General features: G+C 35.6%; 9 protein-coding genes across 9 annotated transcripts; 3 read left to right on the plus strand and 6 right to left on the minus strand.

Moving 5' to 3' along the window:
- Window positions 1-1,033: 1,033 nt before the first annotated feature.
- On the minus strand, window positions 1,034-3,820 carry gxcO (pleckstrin domain-containing protein; the record flags this gene model as incomplete). Its single annotated transcript, XM_004359437.1, has 6 exons — window positions 1,034-1,497; window positions 1,572-1,881; window positions 1,980-2,177; window positions 2,288-2,449; window positions 2,535-2,720; window positions 2,795-3,820. The coding sequence occupies 6 exons, from the start codon at window positions 3,818-3,820 to the stop codon at window positions 1,034-1,036; spliced, it is 2,346 nt and encodes a 781-aa protein (XP_004359494.1).
- A 234-nt stretch (window positions 3,821-4,054) lies between these two features.
- DFA_01531 (chaperonin Cpn10 family protein) lies at window positions 4,055-4,402 on the minus strand (the record flags this gene model as incomplete). Its single annotated transcript, XM_004359438.1, has 1 exon — window positions 4,055-4,402. One exon carries the CDS (start codon window positions 4,400-4,402, stop codon window positions 4,055-4,057), a length of 348 nt encoding a protein of 115 aa, XP_004359495.1.
- A 449-nt stretch (window positions 4,403-4,851) lies between these two features.
- bxdc2 (brix domain-containing protein) lies at window positions 4,852-6,145 on the plus strand (the record flags this gene model as incomplete). Its single annotated transcript, XM_004359439.1, has 3 exons — window positions 4,852-5,461; window positions 5,546-5,913; window positions 6,017-6,145. 3 exons carry the CDS (start codon window positions 4,852-4,854, stop codon window positions 6,143-6,145), a joined length of 1,107 nt encoding a protein of 368 aa, XP_004359496.1.
- A 70-nt stretch (window positions 6,146-6,215) lies between these two features.
- On the minus strand, window positions 6,216-6,885 carry DFA_01533 (uncharacterized protein; the record flags this gene model as incomplete). The annotated part of the gene is made up of 2 exons (XM_004359440.1): window positions 6,216-6,239; window positions 6,745-6,885. 2 exons carry the CDS (start codon window positions 6,883-6,885, stop codon window positions 6,216-6,218), a joined length of 165 nt encoding a protein of 54 aa, XP_004359497.1.
- Window positions 6,886-6,936: 51 nt separating this feature from the next.
- Window positions 6,937-7,672, minus strand: DFA_01534 (uncharacterized protein; the record flags this gene model as incomplete). Its single annotated transcript, XM_004359441.1, has 2 exons — window positions 6,937-7,539; window positions 7,607-7,672. 2 exons carry the CDS (start codon window positions 7,670-7,672, stop codon window positions 6,937-6,939), a joined length of 669 nt encoding a protein of 222 aa, XP_004359498.1.
- Window positions 7,673-8,011: 339 nt separating this feature from the next.
- On the minus strand, window positions 8,012-9,787 carry DFA_01535 (AAA ATPase domain-containing protein; the record flags this gene model as incomplete). Its single annotated transcript, XM_004359442.1, has 2 exons — window positions 8,012-9,579; window positions 9,655-9,787. The coding sequence occupies 2 exons, from the start codon at window positions 9,785-9,787 to the stop codon at window positions 8,012-8,014; spliced, it is 1,701 nt and encodes a 566-aa protein (XP_004359499.1).
- A 183-nt stretch (window positions 9,788-9,970) lies between these two features.
- Window positions 9,971-12,350, plus strand: DFA_01536 (uncharacterized protein; the record flags this gene model as incomplete). Its single annotated transcript, XM_004359443.1, has 2 exons — window positions 9,971-11,707; window positions 11,769-12,350. The coding sequence occupies 2 exons, from the start codon at window positions 9,971-9,973 to the stop codon at window positions 12,348-12,350; spliced, it is 2,319 nt and encodes a 772-aa protein (XP_004359500.1).
- A 76-nt stretch (window positions 12,351-12,426) lies between these two features.
- On the minus strand, window positions 12,427-15,638 carry gcvP (glycine dehydrogenase; the record flags this gene model as incomplete). Its single annotated transcript, XM_004359444.1, has 3 exons — window positions 12,427-15,062; window positions 15,087-15,105; window positions 15,243-15,638. The coding sequence occupies 3 exons, from the start codon at window positions 15,636-15,638 to the stop codon at window positions 12,427-12,429; spliced, it is 3,051 nt and encodes a 1,016-aa protein (XP_004359501.1).
- A 519-nt stretch (window positions 15,639-16,157) lies between these two features.
- On the plus strand, window positions 16,158-18,353 carry mbtps2 (membrane-bound transcription factor peptidase; the record flags this gene model as incomplete). Its single annotated transcript, XM_004359445.1, has 7 exons — window positions 16,158-16,256; window positions 16,815-16,835; window positions 16,856-17,015; window positions 17,128-17,182; window positions 17,266-17,689; window positions 17,771-17,966; window positions 18,037-18,353. 7 exons carry the CDS (start codon window positions 16,158-16,160, stop codon window positions 18,351-18,353), a joined length of 1,272 nt encoding a protein of 423 aa, XP_004359502.1.
- Window positions 18,354-18,442: the final 89 nt, after the last annotated feature.

Genomic DNA, 18,442 nt, shown 5'->3' on the forward strand with positions numbered 1-18,442 from the left:
TATTCATCATCGATGATGAATATATTTATATATATATATACCTGCAGATATTATTCTACAGGTTGTATGCGTGTATGTACAAAAGATTGTTCTATTATCAAATGATTGTTGATTAATAATTTGAAGTTTGCTTGGTTGTTGTACGCACATTTATCCTCTTTGATTTACGTACAATTGTGTAGTAGTCGTAGTAATTAAAGAAATTATACTCTTTGTCGTAAAAAGTTATCAATATTGATAACAAAGATAATAATAATGCGCATTAGTGATGATATTTAAACTTGGGTTGAAGGGAGATGGATGAAAGAATGAAGTTGTAACTAACTCGCCTTCTCTTTATAGGGACACGAATAGACCATTATCATCATGCCCAAGAACAATAATGAAAAAGTTTGGCCCAATGTTAATGGAGAAATTAATGTTAAAAGTGCTACTGCGAGCATTATAACTGCAGTCACCATGATTGATGTATGTATGTATGTATTGATGTTGTATATTATCTATCTGTTGTATATGTTTAAATAACAATAAATAGTAATAATAATAATAATAATAATATCTATGTGTATGTAATTAGAACACGAATGAATTATTATACCCCATTTATGAGTCACCGCTACCAGATAATTGTTCATTTTTTTATATATTTTTAGTTTTCGTTTGAAATACCCTAAAATGGTAAAATATGATTTTTGAAAGGAATTCCTAGTTTGGTTTAGTTTCCTTGGGAAGGGGCCGACTGTCTCGCGTAATTATTATTTTAAAAATAATATTAGTTTAAAAGTAAAGTGATTATTGATTGATTGATTGAATTATTCAAATTGAGAAATGAATCTTTATTCAAATATTTCTTGGATGTGGTTTTAATATTAATATATATTTCATATAGGTTATATAGATAAGATAGTTAGATAGATTAGATAGATGAATCATATTGTATTATTATTATTATTATTATTATTATTATTATTAATAAGTTAATTAATTATTATTGTTAGTGACTGATTATAAATTATTAATATTATTATTATTATTAGTTATTATTATTGTTATTGTTGTTTGCTACAGAATTGAAATTTAAAACAGGTAATTCATCAAATGAATTTAATACAAAAGAGGAAGTTCTTCTAACTGCACTATTACTTTGAGATGCTGATCCAAGTAGAGATTTGGTACGTTCCTTTAACTTTCCAATCATACTCTTTCTTTTCTTTGGTGTAAATATTTGTGATTTGACCTTGTTGATTTCTTCCAATGATTTCTGTGCAATTGGATATTTGTTGTTGTGTTGTTCACTTGGGTCAAATACACTCCATCCATCGGTATCGCTGCCAACCAATGTTATATTGGCTCTCTTTTCTCTCAACTCTGGCTCACTCTCTAAAAGAGCCGTTGTCGCATCATCACATGCTCTCAACATATCCCTAACATCCTCTTTGGTCGGTCCACTCAATATATAACTACCATTATTATGATGTACACTAAATTTATGTGGGACTAAAAAAAAAAGGAATATTCCAAGTTAGTTTGTTTGTTTCTCTTGATTTATGATTTGTGATTTAATTACATACAAGTAGGATATTCTTTAAATACAGTTGTAGCAAGTGATCCTTTGAGTAGTGTACTCATTTTACCAGAGTTGTTTTGGGTAGATGGAACACCGATAACAAAGAGATCGTTGAAAAGGTATAGATGACACTTGCTTGGTATTAATTTAATTTGTTTCTTGTTTTTCTTTCCATAAGATTCCTCTTCATCAGTTGAAGCATCTTCATCCTGTTGGTTATTGTAATGGTCATTGATTTGATTGATATTTTTACATGGTAATAATTGGAATTCTCCTGACTCTTTTACTAATCTACGATGTACTTGATCCAAAAACTAAAAGGAATAAAAAGTATATAAATATTATATTATATTATATTATATTATATTATATTATATTATATTATATTATATTATTAATGGGATATACTTACACCAATAGAATCAGATTCAAATCTCATTCTAATATTTGTGACCAATTGTAATTTTTCAGAGTCTCTAATACTCTCATTAATCTTTTCAGTTTGCAGTTTCATCTCTGTCATTGCTTTTTGCATTGGAATATAATCTGGATGTGTTGGACTAGTAAATCTAAGAATAGCATCAATCAATAATGTATATCTTGGAATTCTCTGAAATAGAAATAGAAATAAATAAATATTATTAGTATCACCACCGTCATTCATCATCATCATTGGAAATTATAATTATATTTATAGTATAGTATACTACATGTACATACTTGACAAGGCATAATTAAAAGTGATTTAAGGTTTAGTGTTGTAATTGATCTTTCTTCTATAAACTTTTGAAACTTTTTACATTTAACCAACCAAAGATCCAAGTAGTGTAATGATCTATACCAATTAACATAGTATTGTGTATAAATATTTAGTGATGGCAACTATATAAATATAAATATAAGATTAAAATATTAATACCAAATATATTTATAACTATCTATATCTGTGTTTGTTTCCACCACATACAATTTGAAAGAATAAATCAGATGTTGATGTATCTTTGGTGATTGGGTTGATTCCAATTCTTAGATTAAATAAATTATGAATTTCTCTATTGGTTTCACGAATAGATTCAATATTTGAAAAGATTGATACTATAAATTTAACTTCTTCAGGTGCACTACATTCTTTACGTAATGGAATTAAATAATTCTAAAATCAATCAATCAAAAAAACATATGTTAATATATTATATTATAATATTTCTTTCTTTCTTTGATACATACATCAACAATAGTATTTAAATGATTAAGATAAGTTGATTCAGAAGTTAATACTTCTTTAATAGCTTCTATTCTCTTTTTTTCCTTGTCTACTTGATCACGTTTTTCTTGTTCGCTACGAATATCAATCTCTGACTTTTGACGTGACAGGTAGATGGTGAGATCTCGTTTGGAGGTTTGTTTGGACATACTGTTTTGGTGTCTACTATCTCTCATCTTTTCGTTGAGTGCCATACCCTCTTCTTCATCTTTGACACTCTTACGAAGTGATCTAGTGTTTCTAAGGGTATTGTGGGCAGAGTTGGGTGGTGTTGGATTTGGTGTGGATGGACCAGATGTTGGAGGAGCCAAAAAGGCAGCACCCGAAGACGCACTTAATGTCTGGGCACGAGAAACACTTTCAAACACAGTAGCAGAAGTACGTTTGAAATTGACTGTTGGTGGCCCCATCATTGGTGGCCCCATCATTGATGGTGTTTGAAATGGTGATGATAATGGTACTGGTGATGGAGGTACTGGAGGTGGCATCATTGAATTAAAATGTGGTGTAATTACAATTGGATTTGGTGTCGATGTCGGTGTAGTCATCGTAGTATTTGATTTTCCAGTACCACCCAATGAAATATATGGAGTATGGTGGAATGGAGAGGTTGGGATTGCAAATGACCCATTGTTGGTTGGTGTTGAAAATAATGATGGTTGTTGTTGCATCATGATAGGTGTCTGTTGTTGCTGTTGTTGTTTATGTTGTTGAGGTGGTGACATTGCCATAGGAGATAATGGTTTTTGGTTGGGAGAGCCTCCTTTTGGAGACATGGACGATGCTCTTCGCAATGATGGTGACGATGGCTTTTGAGGTGTCATGCAACTACCAAGACCACTTGAAAATGATATAGTGTGTCTTGCCATATGGGCTCCTCCTTGATTGTTATTCATCATTTGTTGTACATTCTCCTTGTTATTCATTATTTGATGATGAGGTGGTTGTTGATCATAAAATGATCCTCCTGATGTATTAAATGTTGCCATAATACCTCTACTCTACTCTACTTACTACTCTCTTTCTCTTTCTCTTCTCTTCTCTTTAAACACAACAACAACAATAATATGATGATATTTTTAAACAGCGAGATGAGCAATGCGCTTGAACTATTTTTGCAACGGATCATTTTTGAATTTGTGGAGGGGTTTTTTTGAAACATCCACCAGAGTAGTATCTCTTTTAATTTTTGGTTTATATTTATATATTAAATTATTATTATTTTATTGTTTAAGTTCGGCGATACCCAAGACATCAGATTCGCTCATAAGATAGTATGTCTTGTCGTTCATTAAAATAGGTTGTAATGGCTTGTTGGCATTGATGATGATAGTGTCACCTTCCTTGACGATGGTTCCAGCAAAAGAGCCGTCTGATTTCAAGATTCCAGTACCAACTGAAACAACACGTGCTTGATTTTCGTTACTCTTGTTTTGTGGCAAATAGATACCACCGGCTGTTTGAGATTGTACACTCAACTTTTCAATCAAGATACGGTCCAACAATGGAATAAACTTTTTAATACCCTGTTGTTTGTTGTTTGCGTTGTAGTTTGTGTATAAAGGTATCATTATGTATAGATCAATTATAATAGTGTATCAAAGTATAATATGTTTGTAACCAATAGTAGTTGTAGAAGAATAGTCGCAATCAATCAACCAACCATTAAATAGAGATATGCCATGTAATTATGTTGTATGTAGTAATAGTATAGATAGATAGATAGATATTCTTGTTAGTGTTTGAAAGTCGTAGTAAGTAGTACTCTATATGCATACGTACAGACATGATTATAATATAGATCGAATGATCACTGCAAACTACTACCCTTCATGATCATCATCCTTGCAAAGTATAGAGGGGATGTGTCGTTTGTCATTAATTCATTTTTTTTCATTCCAAATTTTTCAACGTGGGAGGAGTCGAAAACGAAACAACCGAGTCAATCGTCTCCTTTGAAATAATTTAATTATTATTATCATCGATACTTACTATTTATATATATTTATAACAAACAATAATGGTAGATAATAAAAAGAATAATAAGAGAAAGGTTGTCGAACCACCTAAACCACAAGTTGAAGAAGAGGAAATAGAAGATATCGAAGAACAAGAAGAAGATATTGAAGAAGAAGAAATCGAAGTAGAACAACCAATAAAGAAACAAAAAGAGACTACAACTAAATCAAATAATGTAAAGAAACAACAACAACAAACAAAGACAACTACAACTACAACTGCAGTTGCCACCAAAAATAATAATAATAATAATAATAATAATGTAGATAAGAAGACTAGTAAACCAGCAACAAAGAAACAATTAGAGAAAGAGATGGAGAAACAAGCCATCGAAGATCCAATCTTTAAAAAGAAGAGAGTTTTAATTCTAGCAACCAGAGGTGGCAGCTCAAAGAATCGTCATCTTATGAACGATCTCTGCAACCTCATCCCACACTCAAAGCGTGAACAAAAGGTCGACAATCGTAACGCTCTTTCACAAATCAACGATACCTGCGAAATGAAGGGTTGCAACTATGCCATGCTTTTCGACAACCGTAGAGACAATGATTTATACTTGTGGATTGCCAAGGCTCCATTAGGTCCAACCATTAAATTTAGTGTTTCAAATGGTAAAAACAAAAACGATACATAGACAAACAATGAATACGTTACTTATTAATTATGATTATTTTATTTATTATTTTTTCTTCTAGTTCATACATTGGATGAATTACAAATGACAGGTAATTGTTTAAAGGGATCAAGACCATACTTGCACTTTGACACCACATTCAACAACACTCCACACTTGCAATTGACACGTGAACTCCTCACTCAAGTATTCTCGACTCCAAAGGGACATGCCAAGAGCAAGCCATTCTTTGACCACGTCTTTTCCTTCTTTTACCAAGATGGTCGTGTTTGGTTCCGTAACTACCAAATCTCTGATCACGAATTCAAAAACGAACGTTTACTCACCGAAATCGGTCCAAGAATGATCCTCGAAGTCAACAAGATCTTCTCTGGTGGTTTCTCTGGTCAATTACTTTATAACAATCCAAACTTTGTTTCACCAAGAAATGTATGTAGAGAAGAAAGAGAGAACAATCAACAATTAGTTATTATTATTATTATTGGGTTTACTAATTATAATTTATTTATTTATTTGATTTGTTTCTTCTTAGCAACGTCGTGATAGAAAATTATTTGATGCTTATGCTACCCACAAGAAAAATTCAGATAGACAAAAGGGTGATGAAAGAAAGGCTGGTGCATTTGTTGATGCATCTGAAATTGATTCATTATTTGATTAAATAATCCTATAAGATATTATCTACTATCCTACCTACCCTCCAACCATAAACATACCATACCATACCACCTCTAAGAATAAATTGCATCTACGCCCTTAAAAAAATAATAACTAATAATATCTAATAATTATTATCAAGGTTTTGTATTTTATTTAGATTATGATTTTGAAAAAAGATAGTTTGTTTATGTTTTTTTTTCTTCACTTTCTCTTGAAGTTATTATACTACAGCTGCTTGATGATCATCTCTTTCTCAAAGATTGTGGTAGTATTATTGAATGATTGAATACTTCTGCCACAATCATCATCAACAACCTAGTGCATCATCACTTCTTCTCTTTGGCATCAACAAGCAACCAATCAATCAATCAATCTCCTGCTGAAGCGTAGTGCAGCACTCGTTTGTGTGTGGCAGACAATTAAATTTGATGTTCATTGGTTGTCTGCCATCTACCTCCTCCATCTACCTCCTCCATATACCTCCACTATCTACCTCCACCATCTACCTCCACCATCTACCTCCACCATCTACCCTCCTCCATCTATCTTCACCCTCCTCCATCTACCCTCCACCATCCACCATCAACCCTCCATCCATACACCCTCCACCATCCACCATCTACCCTCCATCCATACACCCTCCACCATACACCCTCCACCATCCACCATCCACCATCCACAATCTACACTCCACCCTCCATCCATACACCCTCCACCATATATATTGTTGATAATTTTCATATTTACAATTTTTGAATAGTTTTTTTTGATCTATTCATTTTATTGAATTAATTATTTTCCATCATTTTTAAAATTACCAGACAATGAATAAGAGTTGGAATCGCTAATAAATTCACGAAGATATTTAATAGTTTCTTTTTGATTTGAATGAACAGAATTGATTAAATCTTGAATGGAAACAACACCGATGATATGTTTGTTATTGTCGACAACGGGTAAATGACGGAATTTCTTGGTTGTCATAATCTTCATGGCGTCCAACGTACAGGTATCACTCTTGATTGTTTTGACGTTTTTGGTCATGACTTGCTCCACTGGACTCTCTCGTGATGATAGACCTGCCAAATTTACCTTTGATAAATAGTCCCTTTCAGAAAAGATACCTTTTAGTTTGTTTTCAGAGTTGACTACCAAAATGGATCCAATCTTTTTATCGACCATCTTTCTAATGGCATTGATAATCAATTCATGTTCACCAACCGTTACAATTTCATTATCTTTTTTCTTTTCCAAGATTTCTCCTACTTTTTTATCTCCAAATACAAAATAGTTATTTTGTTCCCTTGCAGTGACAACTATATTCTCTGATAATGGTTCATATTCATATAAAGATCCTCTAATATTGTTGGTTGTATATTGACATCCTGGAATTACCTAAATAAAAAAATAAGAATAAATTATTCGAAACAATATGATAGTCTTTTTTAAACACAATTGTTACCTTTTGAAAATGATTTCCGGTAAGGAAATTTTTAGAATGATTAATTGTTCTTGATAAGATATTCATTCTTTTTCTTTCTCTTATCTATTTTTTTGTTGTTGATATTGTTGTATTATTGGAATGTGAAGAGGAGAGTGAATTTGATATTTGTTTTTTTTTTTTGGAAACATTTGAATTGGAAAATAATTTATTTTTTTTTTGGATTTTCAATAATTTCCTTATTTAGTTTTTTTTTTAAATAATTGGTTGCCAAGTTCTTGACTCTCCTCTCTAAGGCATTATTAATTAATTTTAAAGAGATCAAGATCTATTTTGTTTTTTTTTCTCCTTGCTTTCTTACTCTACCACACTTTGCAAAAGTATCAATAAATTTATTGATTTCTTTTCTCTCTATTTTTTTTTTTTTTAAAGAGTACCATATTTTGAATTCCATTCTTCATAGGCAACTAAGCTTTGTTGAGATACAGAGGGACGAATTTGTTTTAAAGAATTTTTAAAATCCTTTAGATTGATTGGACGAATTTGACTGGTATTTAAATCTCTAATCTCCATGCCAAGTTCTCTGATTGGTTCATAGGCAGCATCTTTACAAAGTGCGCTGAGATCAAACGCACTGTATCCATCGGATGCTTTGGCAAGCGTGGTCAATTGCGACGCTGTGATGGAGTGTTTTTGGTCTCGAAGCAAATGTGAAATGATTTGTTTTCTTGTCTCCAACTCTGGCAATCCTACATAGATACGTTTGACCAGTCTTCTAAGTGCAGCTTCGTCCAATTCCTCGGGACGGTTGGTTGCGCCCATCACCAACACTCTTTCGCTACCCGATGTCTTTACACCGTCAAATTGTACAAGTATTTCAGTCTTTAGTCTTCGTGTGGCTTCTGATTCCTCTGACGACCGTTCAGTCAGTAGCGAGTCGATTTCATCGATAAAGATAATCGATGGTTGATAATAAGAGGCAACACCAAAGAGTGCACGTACCAGTTTCTCTCCTTCTCCAACGTATTTACTCGTCAAAGATGATGCTGATATACTGAAAAAAGTTGCTTTTGATTCAAAGGCCACTGCCTTTGCTATCATTGTCTTGCCATTGCCAGGTGGTCCAAAGAGTAAAAGACCTTTTGGTGGTGCTCTCAGACCTACAAATACATCTGGTCTGAGACCTGGTAATATTACAGCCTCGATTAATGATTGTTTTACTTTATCCAAACCAACTACATCATCCCACGTCACTGGGTGTTTCATATCCATAATTTCATTCATAATGATTGATATTGCCGCCTTGTCAACACCTTTAATATCTGGTATCGGTGATGTAGTACCACTCAGTGGTCTATGAATGGTACTGGCAGAAGCAGGAGGTTTAAAAGTTGGTGCAGATTTATAAAGTCTTGAATTATTTAAAGTATTTGATAAAATTGGTGTTGATGAGACAGTTGTTGCCTTTGTTGGTGTTGTAGGTTTAGTAGTTGAATTATTATTATTTACACGTGATGGAGATGATATAGATGTTGATGTTGTTGATTTTACACTATTAGTTTTAGGTTGTTGATTTACAGTTGATGAATGCGCAGTTGATTGTGTTAGTTTCCTAGTTGGTGAAGTTGTAAGTGATATTGAAAGTGGCCTAGAATTATTTGTTGTTGTTGATGTCGTTGTTGATGTCTTTGGTGCAACATGATCAACGTCTATAATTTCTCTTCCATTGTCGTCTTTGGATAGACTGTATCCATAGTCTGGGTCAATATGCACCTTGTTACTACTTTTCCAAAAGAAACTTGAATATAATGGAATCGATTGTTGTTGTTGTTGTTGTTGCAGTCTTTGTTGTTGTTCTTCAGCCAAGGACAAAGTAGAAAGATGATCAGAGAATGAACTGATGTTGTTATGTTGTAATTGATTCATCATTGTTGCTTTCAAGTATTCAGCTCTACCAAGATACAATGAAACATATTCTTTTAATTCTTTTGATGCTAAGTACAACAAAAAACAAACAAACTGTAAGTATAATATAATATAAACATCTATCAAAATATATGTATATTTACCTTTGCAAAGATGTATCAATTTCTCTACACCATCTGTATAATATTGTAATGCTTTCTGATAGTCGCCCCTTTCATCATAGGTTTGACCTACTTCAATGAGGTATTTACCTCTTTGAATATCTGATAAACTCATCAATGAATGAAATAATAATAATAAAAAATAAATTAGATTTCTGCTCTGCTTGTGACTTTAATTTAACTTTCTTGAAAACCAAATATTTAAGTTTATTGATTTTCAAACTCGTTGTAACATAGATATACATACATACATACATACATATAATAGTATCTGTACTATTATTAATAACAATCAACCATGTCATGTAATAATAATAATAATATTATTACGAGTAGATTCTTCTTGGTATTTAGAAATATAATCATTCAAAGAAGAATATTTAGAGATATTGAAAGCATATATAAAGAGTTGGGAGAACAATCAATGAAAGGAAAAGATATCAAATTAAATGACAATCTATTGGTGTATCTTCGGTATGGACGGACGGAAGAGTTTATTAGAGGCATGAAACGTGTCATTCACATCTACCCACCCGATGGTGGATTGATCAAACAAGCACTGGTGTCATGTGATCAAGTGGCCGTAGAATACCTCTTTCGAGAGTTTAGAGACAAACTCATTTTGAATCTAGACTTTTTCACATTCAAGTGTATGAATGTCAAGACTGCAACACTCTTGATCGATTTTATGAATGGATCAGAAGACGTCAAGAGGAAGCCAATTGAACACCATGTCTGGAGTTCATGTGCATCCTATCACGCCGAGAAATGTAATGCAGCCATGCTTTCACTACTTTGTCAACACTACTCGACCATTTGTAATGGTAGTCATTGTAGAGGAGTAGCGTACAAGAGTCCACCAACCAAGATGGTATCACAAGATTGCTTTTTTGAAACACTCAAGATTTGTAAACAGTATCAAATATACTCTCCCGACGATTGGGACAGAGTGCTTTTAGATGCGGCCAAAGCGTCCAATTCGGCGGTTGTACACTATGTCTTGACATTTAGAAAGAGTCATGGGATTTTATGCGACCTGTTTGATATTGCTGCTGGCAACAATCTTCAACTACTCGACTATCTCTATCAAGAACATAATATCAAGTATGGACAGAAAGGAGGTGCTTTCATTTCAGCGTGTTTCTCTGGTAACATGGAGATTATGAAATACCTTTTTGAAACGATGCCTCCGTCTGCAACGGTGTGCTACAACCACGGTCTTGAAATAGCTCTATACAACTCTCACATGGATGTTGCCAACTATATTTTAGATAACCAATCGTCGACGATTAAAGCTGTAGATCCTGAGACATTGACACCGAGCAAATGGATTGTAAACTATGTCGGTATGGAAATTCTGTCGATTGAATTGCTAGAAAGACTGGTTAACCATCCCAACGTAACCACGATGTTTAATTGGATGCTTGGTATTGCCATTTCAGCTCGTAAACAGGATATTGTCCAGTATCTCATTTCACTACCAAAATCAGACGTTTCATTTGACCTTGAGCACGCGCTTTGTCAAGCTGCTAGTATCAATGACTTGGAGAATGTCAAATTAGTTCTCGAATACAATGGTTTCTTTCCTCACACTGTCGATGTCCTCAGGGAATGCAACGACAATGAAGAGATTGTAGAATACATCATTCAAACAGTTCCATCTATCCAAGTAGACCATGAATACCTTCATCGTCTCATATCAACCGGGTATCCCAAAACAGCCCTTCTCATGTTGAAATACAATAGGACAAATTTCGAGACTGATCTTTACAATCAACCAATATTGCAAGCTGCCGCTGCAAAAGGTTCAAAAGAATTGATCAAACAAATTATCTCAAGTATCACCTACCCACCCGATTACTATGCATCCACAGGATTAGAGTTGTTATTAAAAGGATGCGTTTCAAACCAAACTACAAAACAACAACAACAGAATCCTCTCCTCCTATCTACACAAGATATTATAGAAATGATTGATCTTTGTTTTTCAAAATCAACAACAATCCCTTCAAGATGTTATTTTCCCTATTCAACTGTAAGTCAATATTAATATAATATAAAACTCTATATTGACCTTTTTTTGTTAATCTTTACAGGCATGTAAATTAGAAGATTTTGAAATATTTAAACATATATTTGAAATGGATACTGCTAGAGTTGGGGTACCATCACAACTATTAGAATATGCTGCCTTTAATAATCGACTTGACATTGTGAAATTTATAAATGAACAATTTCCAGGTCAATTGTCAGCATTGAGTGTATATGCATTGGAAAGTAGTGCTACCTATGGAAATTTAGAAATGATACATTATCTAAAGGATAATGGATTACCTATACCGATACCACGAAACTCTGTCGATGGTATCATCAAGGGAGCAGCGTTTTGTGGAAACCTTGATATGATCAATGATATTGTACAATGGTTTGAAAAGTGTTACACTCTACACAACCGAGCCAACAAGAAACAAAAATTGGAATGTAATTTTAATTTTCATCTGCTGGTTCAAAAACATCATCAAATGCAAGCAGTTAAACTTATTCACCAAATCTATTCCGATCCAAAGAATAAGGAATTTATCGCCGTAACAGATGATTGGACTAGATTAAAAAAATCAGCTTTTGAATTTGGCTCATTACCTTTGATTGATTATTTATTTAATCTAAAAATTAAATAAATCTCTCTCTTTTGTATTATTAATATTGTTGTTTATTTATTATTTATATTTTCCAACGGACCATTAACTCTTTTTTTTATTCTTGGTAACTGGAAACAGCTGGACAAGAACATTGCAAATTTCTATCACCAAATACGTTATCTACTCTACCAACGGATGGCCAGAATTTGGATTCCCTGGTAGCTTGGGTTGGGTAAGCAGCTTGTTGTCTGGTGTATGGACGGTCCCACTTGTCGCTAGTGATAACCTTTTCAGTGTGTGGAGCATGGACGAGGATGTTGTTGAGCTTGTCAGCCTTTCCACTTTCAATGTCGGCGATTTCTTGACGAATTGAGATGAGTGCGTCGACGAGACGGTCGAGTTCGTACTTGGACTCTGACTCTGTTGGCTCAATCATGAGTGTGTTGGTGACGGGCCATGACATTGTGGGTCCGTGGAATCCGTAATCTTGGAGACGCTTGGCAACGTCTTCGGCTTCAATACCGGCGGTTTCCTTGAAGGGACGGAGATCAATGATAAACTCGTGGGCGACGAGTCCGTGACTGCCAGTGTAGAGGATCTTGTAGTGATCCTTGAGACGGGCGGCCATGTAGTTGGCGCTGAGGATAGCAACTTGGGTGGCACGCTTCAAGCCAACACCGTTCATAAGTTGCAAGTATACATATGTGATGGGGAGGATCGACGAGCTGCCCCATGGTGCAGCAGAGACGGCGCCAATGCCGTGCTCGCCACCGACGTGCTCCTTGACGACCGAATGGACGGGGAGGAAGGGTGCGAGATGCGAGGCGACGCAAATGGGGCCCATACCTGGACCACCACCACCATGTGGAATACAGAAGGTCTTGTGCAAGTTCAAGTGACAGACATCGGCACCGATATCACCTGGACGACAGAGACCGACTTGTGCATTCATGTTGGCACCGTCCATATAGACTTGACCGCCATAACCGTGGATCATGGCGCACATCTCCTTGGCACCCTCCTCAAAGACACCGTGGGTCGATGGGTAGGTGATCATGAGTGCAGCGAGGTTGTCCTTGTGCTTTTCGGCCTTGGCACGGAGATCGGCTTGGTCAACATTACCAAACTGGTCACATGCAACAACAACTACCTTCATACCAGTCATGACAGCCGAGGCGGGGTTGGTGCCGTGGGCAGAGACGGGGATGAGACAAATGTCACGGTGTGATTGGTTGATCGAACGGAGGTACTCACGGATGACCATGAGACCGGCGTACTCTCCTTGGGAGCCAGCGTTTGGTTGGAGAGATGCAGCAGCAAAGCCGGTAATCTCGCAAAGCGAACGGCTGATCGAGTCAAACATCTCGCGGTATCCGACGGTTTGGTCGGATGGGACGAATGGATGGATCGAGTTGAATTCGGGCCATGAGACTGGGTACATCTCGGCGGTGGCATTGAGCTTCATGGTGCAGGAGCCGAGTGGAATCATAGCGGTGGTGAGACCGAGATCCTTCTTTTGGAGACGGTGGATGTAACGGAGAAGTTCGTGTTCGCTGTGGTAACGGTTAAAGACGGGATGGGTGAGGAACTCGGTCTTACGGATAAGGTGTGCGGGGATAGCAGTCTCCTTTTTGTTGGTGATCAATTCCTTTTCGAGTGACTCTGGTGTAAAGAGGATAGCTTCGGTCTTTTTAGAGACGGCGGCAAATGCTTCAAACAAGAGTTGGAGGTCACGCAATGTGACGGTTTCATCGAGTGAGATGGAGATGGATTGAGCGCAGACACGACGGACGTTAATCGAACGGTTCTCGAGCTCCTTGAGGAGAGCTTGGGTACGGTCGCCAGTTACAACCTTGATGGTGTCAAAGTAGTGGTGGTTGGCAATCTCGAATCCGAGACGTTGGAGACCGGCAGCGAGGATGACTGTCTTTTTGTGGACGTTGCTGGCAATAGCCTTGACACCGTGTGGACCGTGGTAGACGGCGTACATGGCAGTCATATTGGCGAGGAGAGCTTGGGAAGTGCAAATGTTGGAAGTAGCCTTTTCACGACGGATGTGTTGCTCACGTGTTTGGAGAGCCATACGGTAGGCCTGTGAACCGGCGCTGTCCTTGGACACACCAATGATACGACCGGGCAAGAGACGCGAGTACTTTTGCGAGGTGGAGAAAAAGGCGGCGTGTGGACCACCGAATCCAAGTGGCACACCAAAACGTTGCGAGTTACCAAGTGCAATATCAGCACCCCATTCACCTGGTGGTGTCAAGAGAGCGAGTGAGAGAAGATCGGTAGCACAGACGACGAGAGCATCATGTTCATGTGCCTTCTTGGCAAGGTGACGGTAGTCGACGAGCGAACCGTCAGTAGCTGGGTATTGCACCAACACACCGACAACGTCGCCACGAGAGTAGTCAAACTTGTCACTGTCGGTAACCTCGATACGGATACCCTTTGGCTCGGCACGAAGACGGATAGTGTCGATGGTTTGTGGGTGACACTTGCTGTCGACCAAAAAGGCGAGTGCCTTTTTGTTCTTGGAGATGTTGACGCACATTGACACGGCTTCAGCGGCGGCGGTGGCCTCATCCAACAAAGATGCGTTGGCCATTGGCAAGCCAGTCATGTCGCCAACCATCGTTTGGAAGTTCAAAAGTGATTCGAGACGTCCTTGTGAAATTTCGGCTTGATATGGAGTGTATGGGGTGTACCATCCTGGATTCTCCAAAATGTTTCTTTGAATTACAAATGGTACTATAGTATTATAATATCCCATACCAATAAATGATCTGAAAATCTAAAAAGAATTTTGAAAATGGAAATGTCAATGTTAATTAGCAACCAATCAAAAAAAACAAATCAAAATAAAATGAATGATCATTCTGAAGATCGTTCGTCTTTTTGTCTTTTGTCATCGTCATTGTTTTTAGTTACCTTGTTCTTTTTAGCAACTTCTTTAAGTTCTTGTAATAATTGATGTTCACCCTTGACATGATTACCATCAATGTCGAGTGTACGATTGAGACGGATAGACTTGGGGATGGTAAAGTCGATGAGTTGATCCAATGACTCGACCTTTTGAGAGGATTGCTTAGAGGTGGTGATCTTGGCCAACATTGATTTGACTTCATCTTCGTTTGGACCAATATGACGTCTTGGGAAGGTATCCAAGGCAGTGAATACACTCTCGTAGCCACCAACACTCGAGTAGTAACGTGAAAACGAGCTGGCAACTGGCTTGAATGAAGTGATGGAGGTGGTGGTGATAGACTTGTTTAACAACAAGCTACCAGTGGTAGTTAAAGTTTTTGCGTTGAATAATCTTTGCATTCTTTAATTGGATATATCAACTGTTGTGTATGTTGTTGTACTACTACTTCTATAGAATGATGATGAGCTCTACTCTCTCTTTTTTTTGTGTCGCTTTCCTAAACAAAAACAACTATCTATCTATCTATCTAACTTATCTAGGTTGATTGCAATCACAACAAACAACAACAAGTTCCTCGGTTTGCGATGTTGTAGAACAGATAGCACGAAAGAAAGTAACGAGTGAGTTAGAGAGATAGACGTCTTTGCCAAGTTTATTATGGTGGTGAGAGAGTGTGGGGGTGCGATCTTCCGAGTGAAAAAAGCAAAAAATATAATGAACAACAAATCGACCCCAATGGTGAATCATCAGTTTCATTCCTATTTTGTTCATAAATACGAATCCAAACATACAGATAATATTAATATTTAAAATGACGATATTACAAACAGATAGATAGTATTGTATAGTATATCTACTACTAATATTCTGTAGAACTGATCCAATGAGGATTGATTTACAAGAGATGAATTAAAAGTATGACAACAACAACAATGTCAGAGACAATTAATTATCGCCACATGTGCAAGGAGGAGTATAAATATTTGATTCTCTCTGTTGTAGGTGTAATATCCATAGTATAATGATAAATAAATAAGAACAAAATGATAAAGGGTCAATAATATATTTCCATCTAAGAAGAAGAACCCATACCCAAGTCGATCTTCATCAATTAATAAGCTCGTAATAAAATACTAGTATTATTAAATTTAATTCAATTGGTTGGCATCCATTTTTAATTAATATTTAATTTTGGGTGATGAGTCAGCTCACGGAGCAAGTCCAGTTTGATGGGTGTTGAACGAATGCAACTCGAGTATTAATAATTCACAGAAAGCAAGCAATACAAAGAGAGAGAGAGAGAGCTAGAGATATACTTTTTAAAGATATATTAATACCATCATAGTAGCATTACCAAAGACAAAGAGGAAGAAGAAGGGGGTTAATTAAGGTTATATAAAGTTCTAATGAATGAACCCTATTCTATCTATTATATTGAAAATAACAATCGTATGGATTGTATGCTTTGTTATTCTTAAGTTATTAGAGGTTGGTATCAATATATATATCCCTAAGATCATTCTACTTGGCTTATCATAATCGTTATACTCATTTCTTTACCTTTTTTTGTTTAGATTAAATATGGACAAAGATTTGTAACAATTCTTCATTCTAGATCGATACACATTCAATTATTTACGCTTACATGGTATACAACACTTTTCAACAATCCTCTAAAGAGGTTGACGCAGAGATTCGAACGATTTTGGGAGCTATGGTTTCGAGTGGGCAATGTCGTTGTCATTGCTCTACTGCCAATCACCTATCTATCTCTTGTATATAACTTGTATATTCTCCTTTCACAACGATCTACCGACAATGTAGTCATCACACCCATTCTGCCTGGAGTCAACTTTCCATCACACCATCTTATTTATCTTATCGGAGCATTTGTCGTCAGTGCAATCTTTCATGAATTTGGTCATGCAATGTCATGTCTTCAGTATGTACAAAGAAAGTAGTAGTAGTAATACTTACTTTATTGTTATTCTAACTTCTTCTTTATCTTTTTCTCTTTTTGTTTAGATTAAAAAATAGAATTAATAATATTGGACTTTACATATTCTTTGTTATACCTGGAGCCTATGTAGATGTCAATTTGGATGATCTATACCGAACACCTTTTTGGAATCAATTAAAGATTTATACGGCCGGTGTATGGCATAACCTTGTGTTGGCACTATTCGTGTCATTTATTGTATTACCATCACTACCTTTGCTCGTGTCTCCCATCTACCGATACTCTGACACTGAGCTCTATGTTACCAACGTTGCTTTGACATCACCACTGTCAAACAAAATTTTCCCAGGCGACCACATCATCTCTATCAACGACTGTCCCGTTACCAATCAACACGATTACATTCAATGTATCTACAAGGTGATAGACACTAAAGAACAATATTGTCTACGACATGATATTCATAGTTGTATAAATGAAACTTTAAATGTAAGAAAAGAATATCAAACAATATCGATCCTATCTTGCTCTAAACTAACCAACCTATTCCATCCATTGAATCATTTTTAGATTAGAGAATGTTTAAAAAATGATAAATTAACTTTAATTAAAAAATGTACAACTACATGCGATCAACCACAATATGATTGTACTGAAATCTATGACTACAATTATTATATATTTAAAATTACAGTTCAAAGTATTGGTTATAATAGACCTGAAGAATTAACATTTTTGGGTACTCCAGAAGAACTTTGGAATTCTTGTAAGTGAAACCTCTTATCAAATGCAAATGATTTAAAACTAATAATTATATATATATATTTTTTTTGTAGATTCAACAAATAATTATATATCTAGGTTTGAATCATTAAGATCTAAAGATATACCTTTTATATTATATACTATATTAAATTTTGTATCAGCCATTTCATTGGGGTTGGGTGCAATGAATGTTCTTCCAATTCGATTTATGGATGGACAACACATTGTAGATGCATTGGTAATGACTTTTCTTAGATCACGATCACTCGAAAGAGAAGATGAGGATCGAATATTTGAAAAATCAACTAAAATTATTGGAACAGTTACAACTATTCTACTTTTAGTTAATATAATAATTGCAACTTATTATATTTTTGAAGGATTATAAAAATAATGCAAAACAAAAACAAATAATAAATAATTAATCCAATAAATAAAATAAAAAATAATTATAATATACAACAATCCACAAATCAA

The sequence above is a fragment of the Cavenderia fasciculata genome (genome assembly GCF_000203815.1).
Source record: "Cavenderia fasciculata unplaced genomic scaffold Scf_Dfasci-F-a-25c12.r2-5, whole genome shotgun sequence".
NCBI classification, from domain to species: Eukaryota; Evosea; class Eumycetozoa; order Acytosteliales; family Cavenderiaceae; genus Cavenderia; species Cavenderia fasciculata.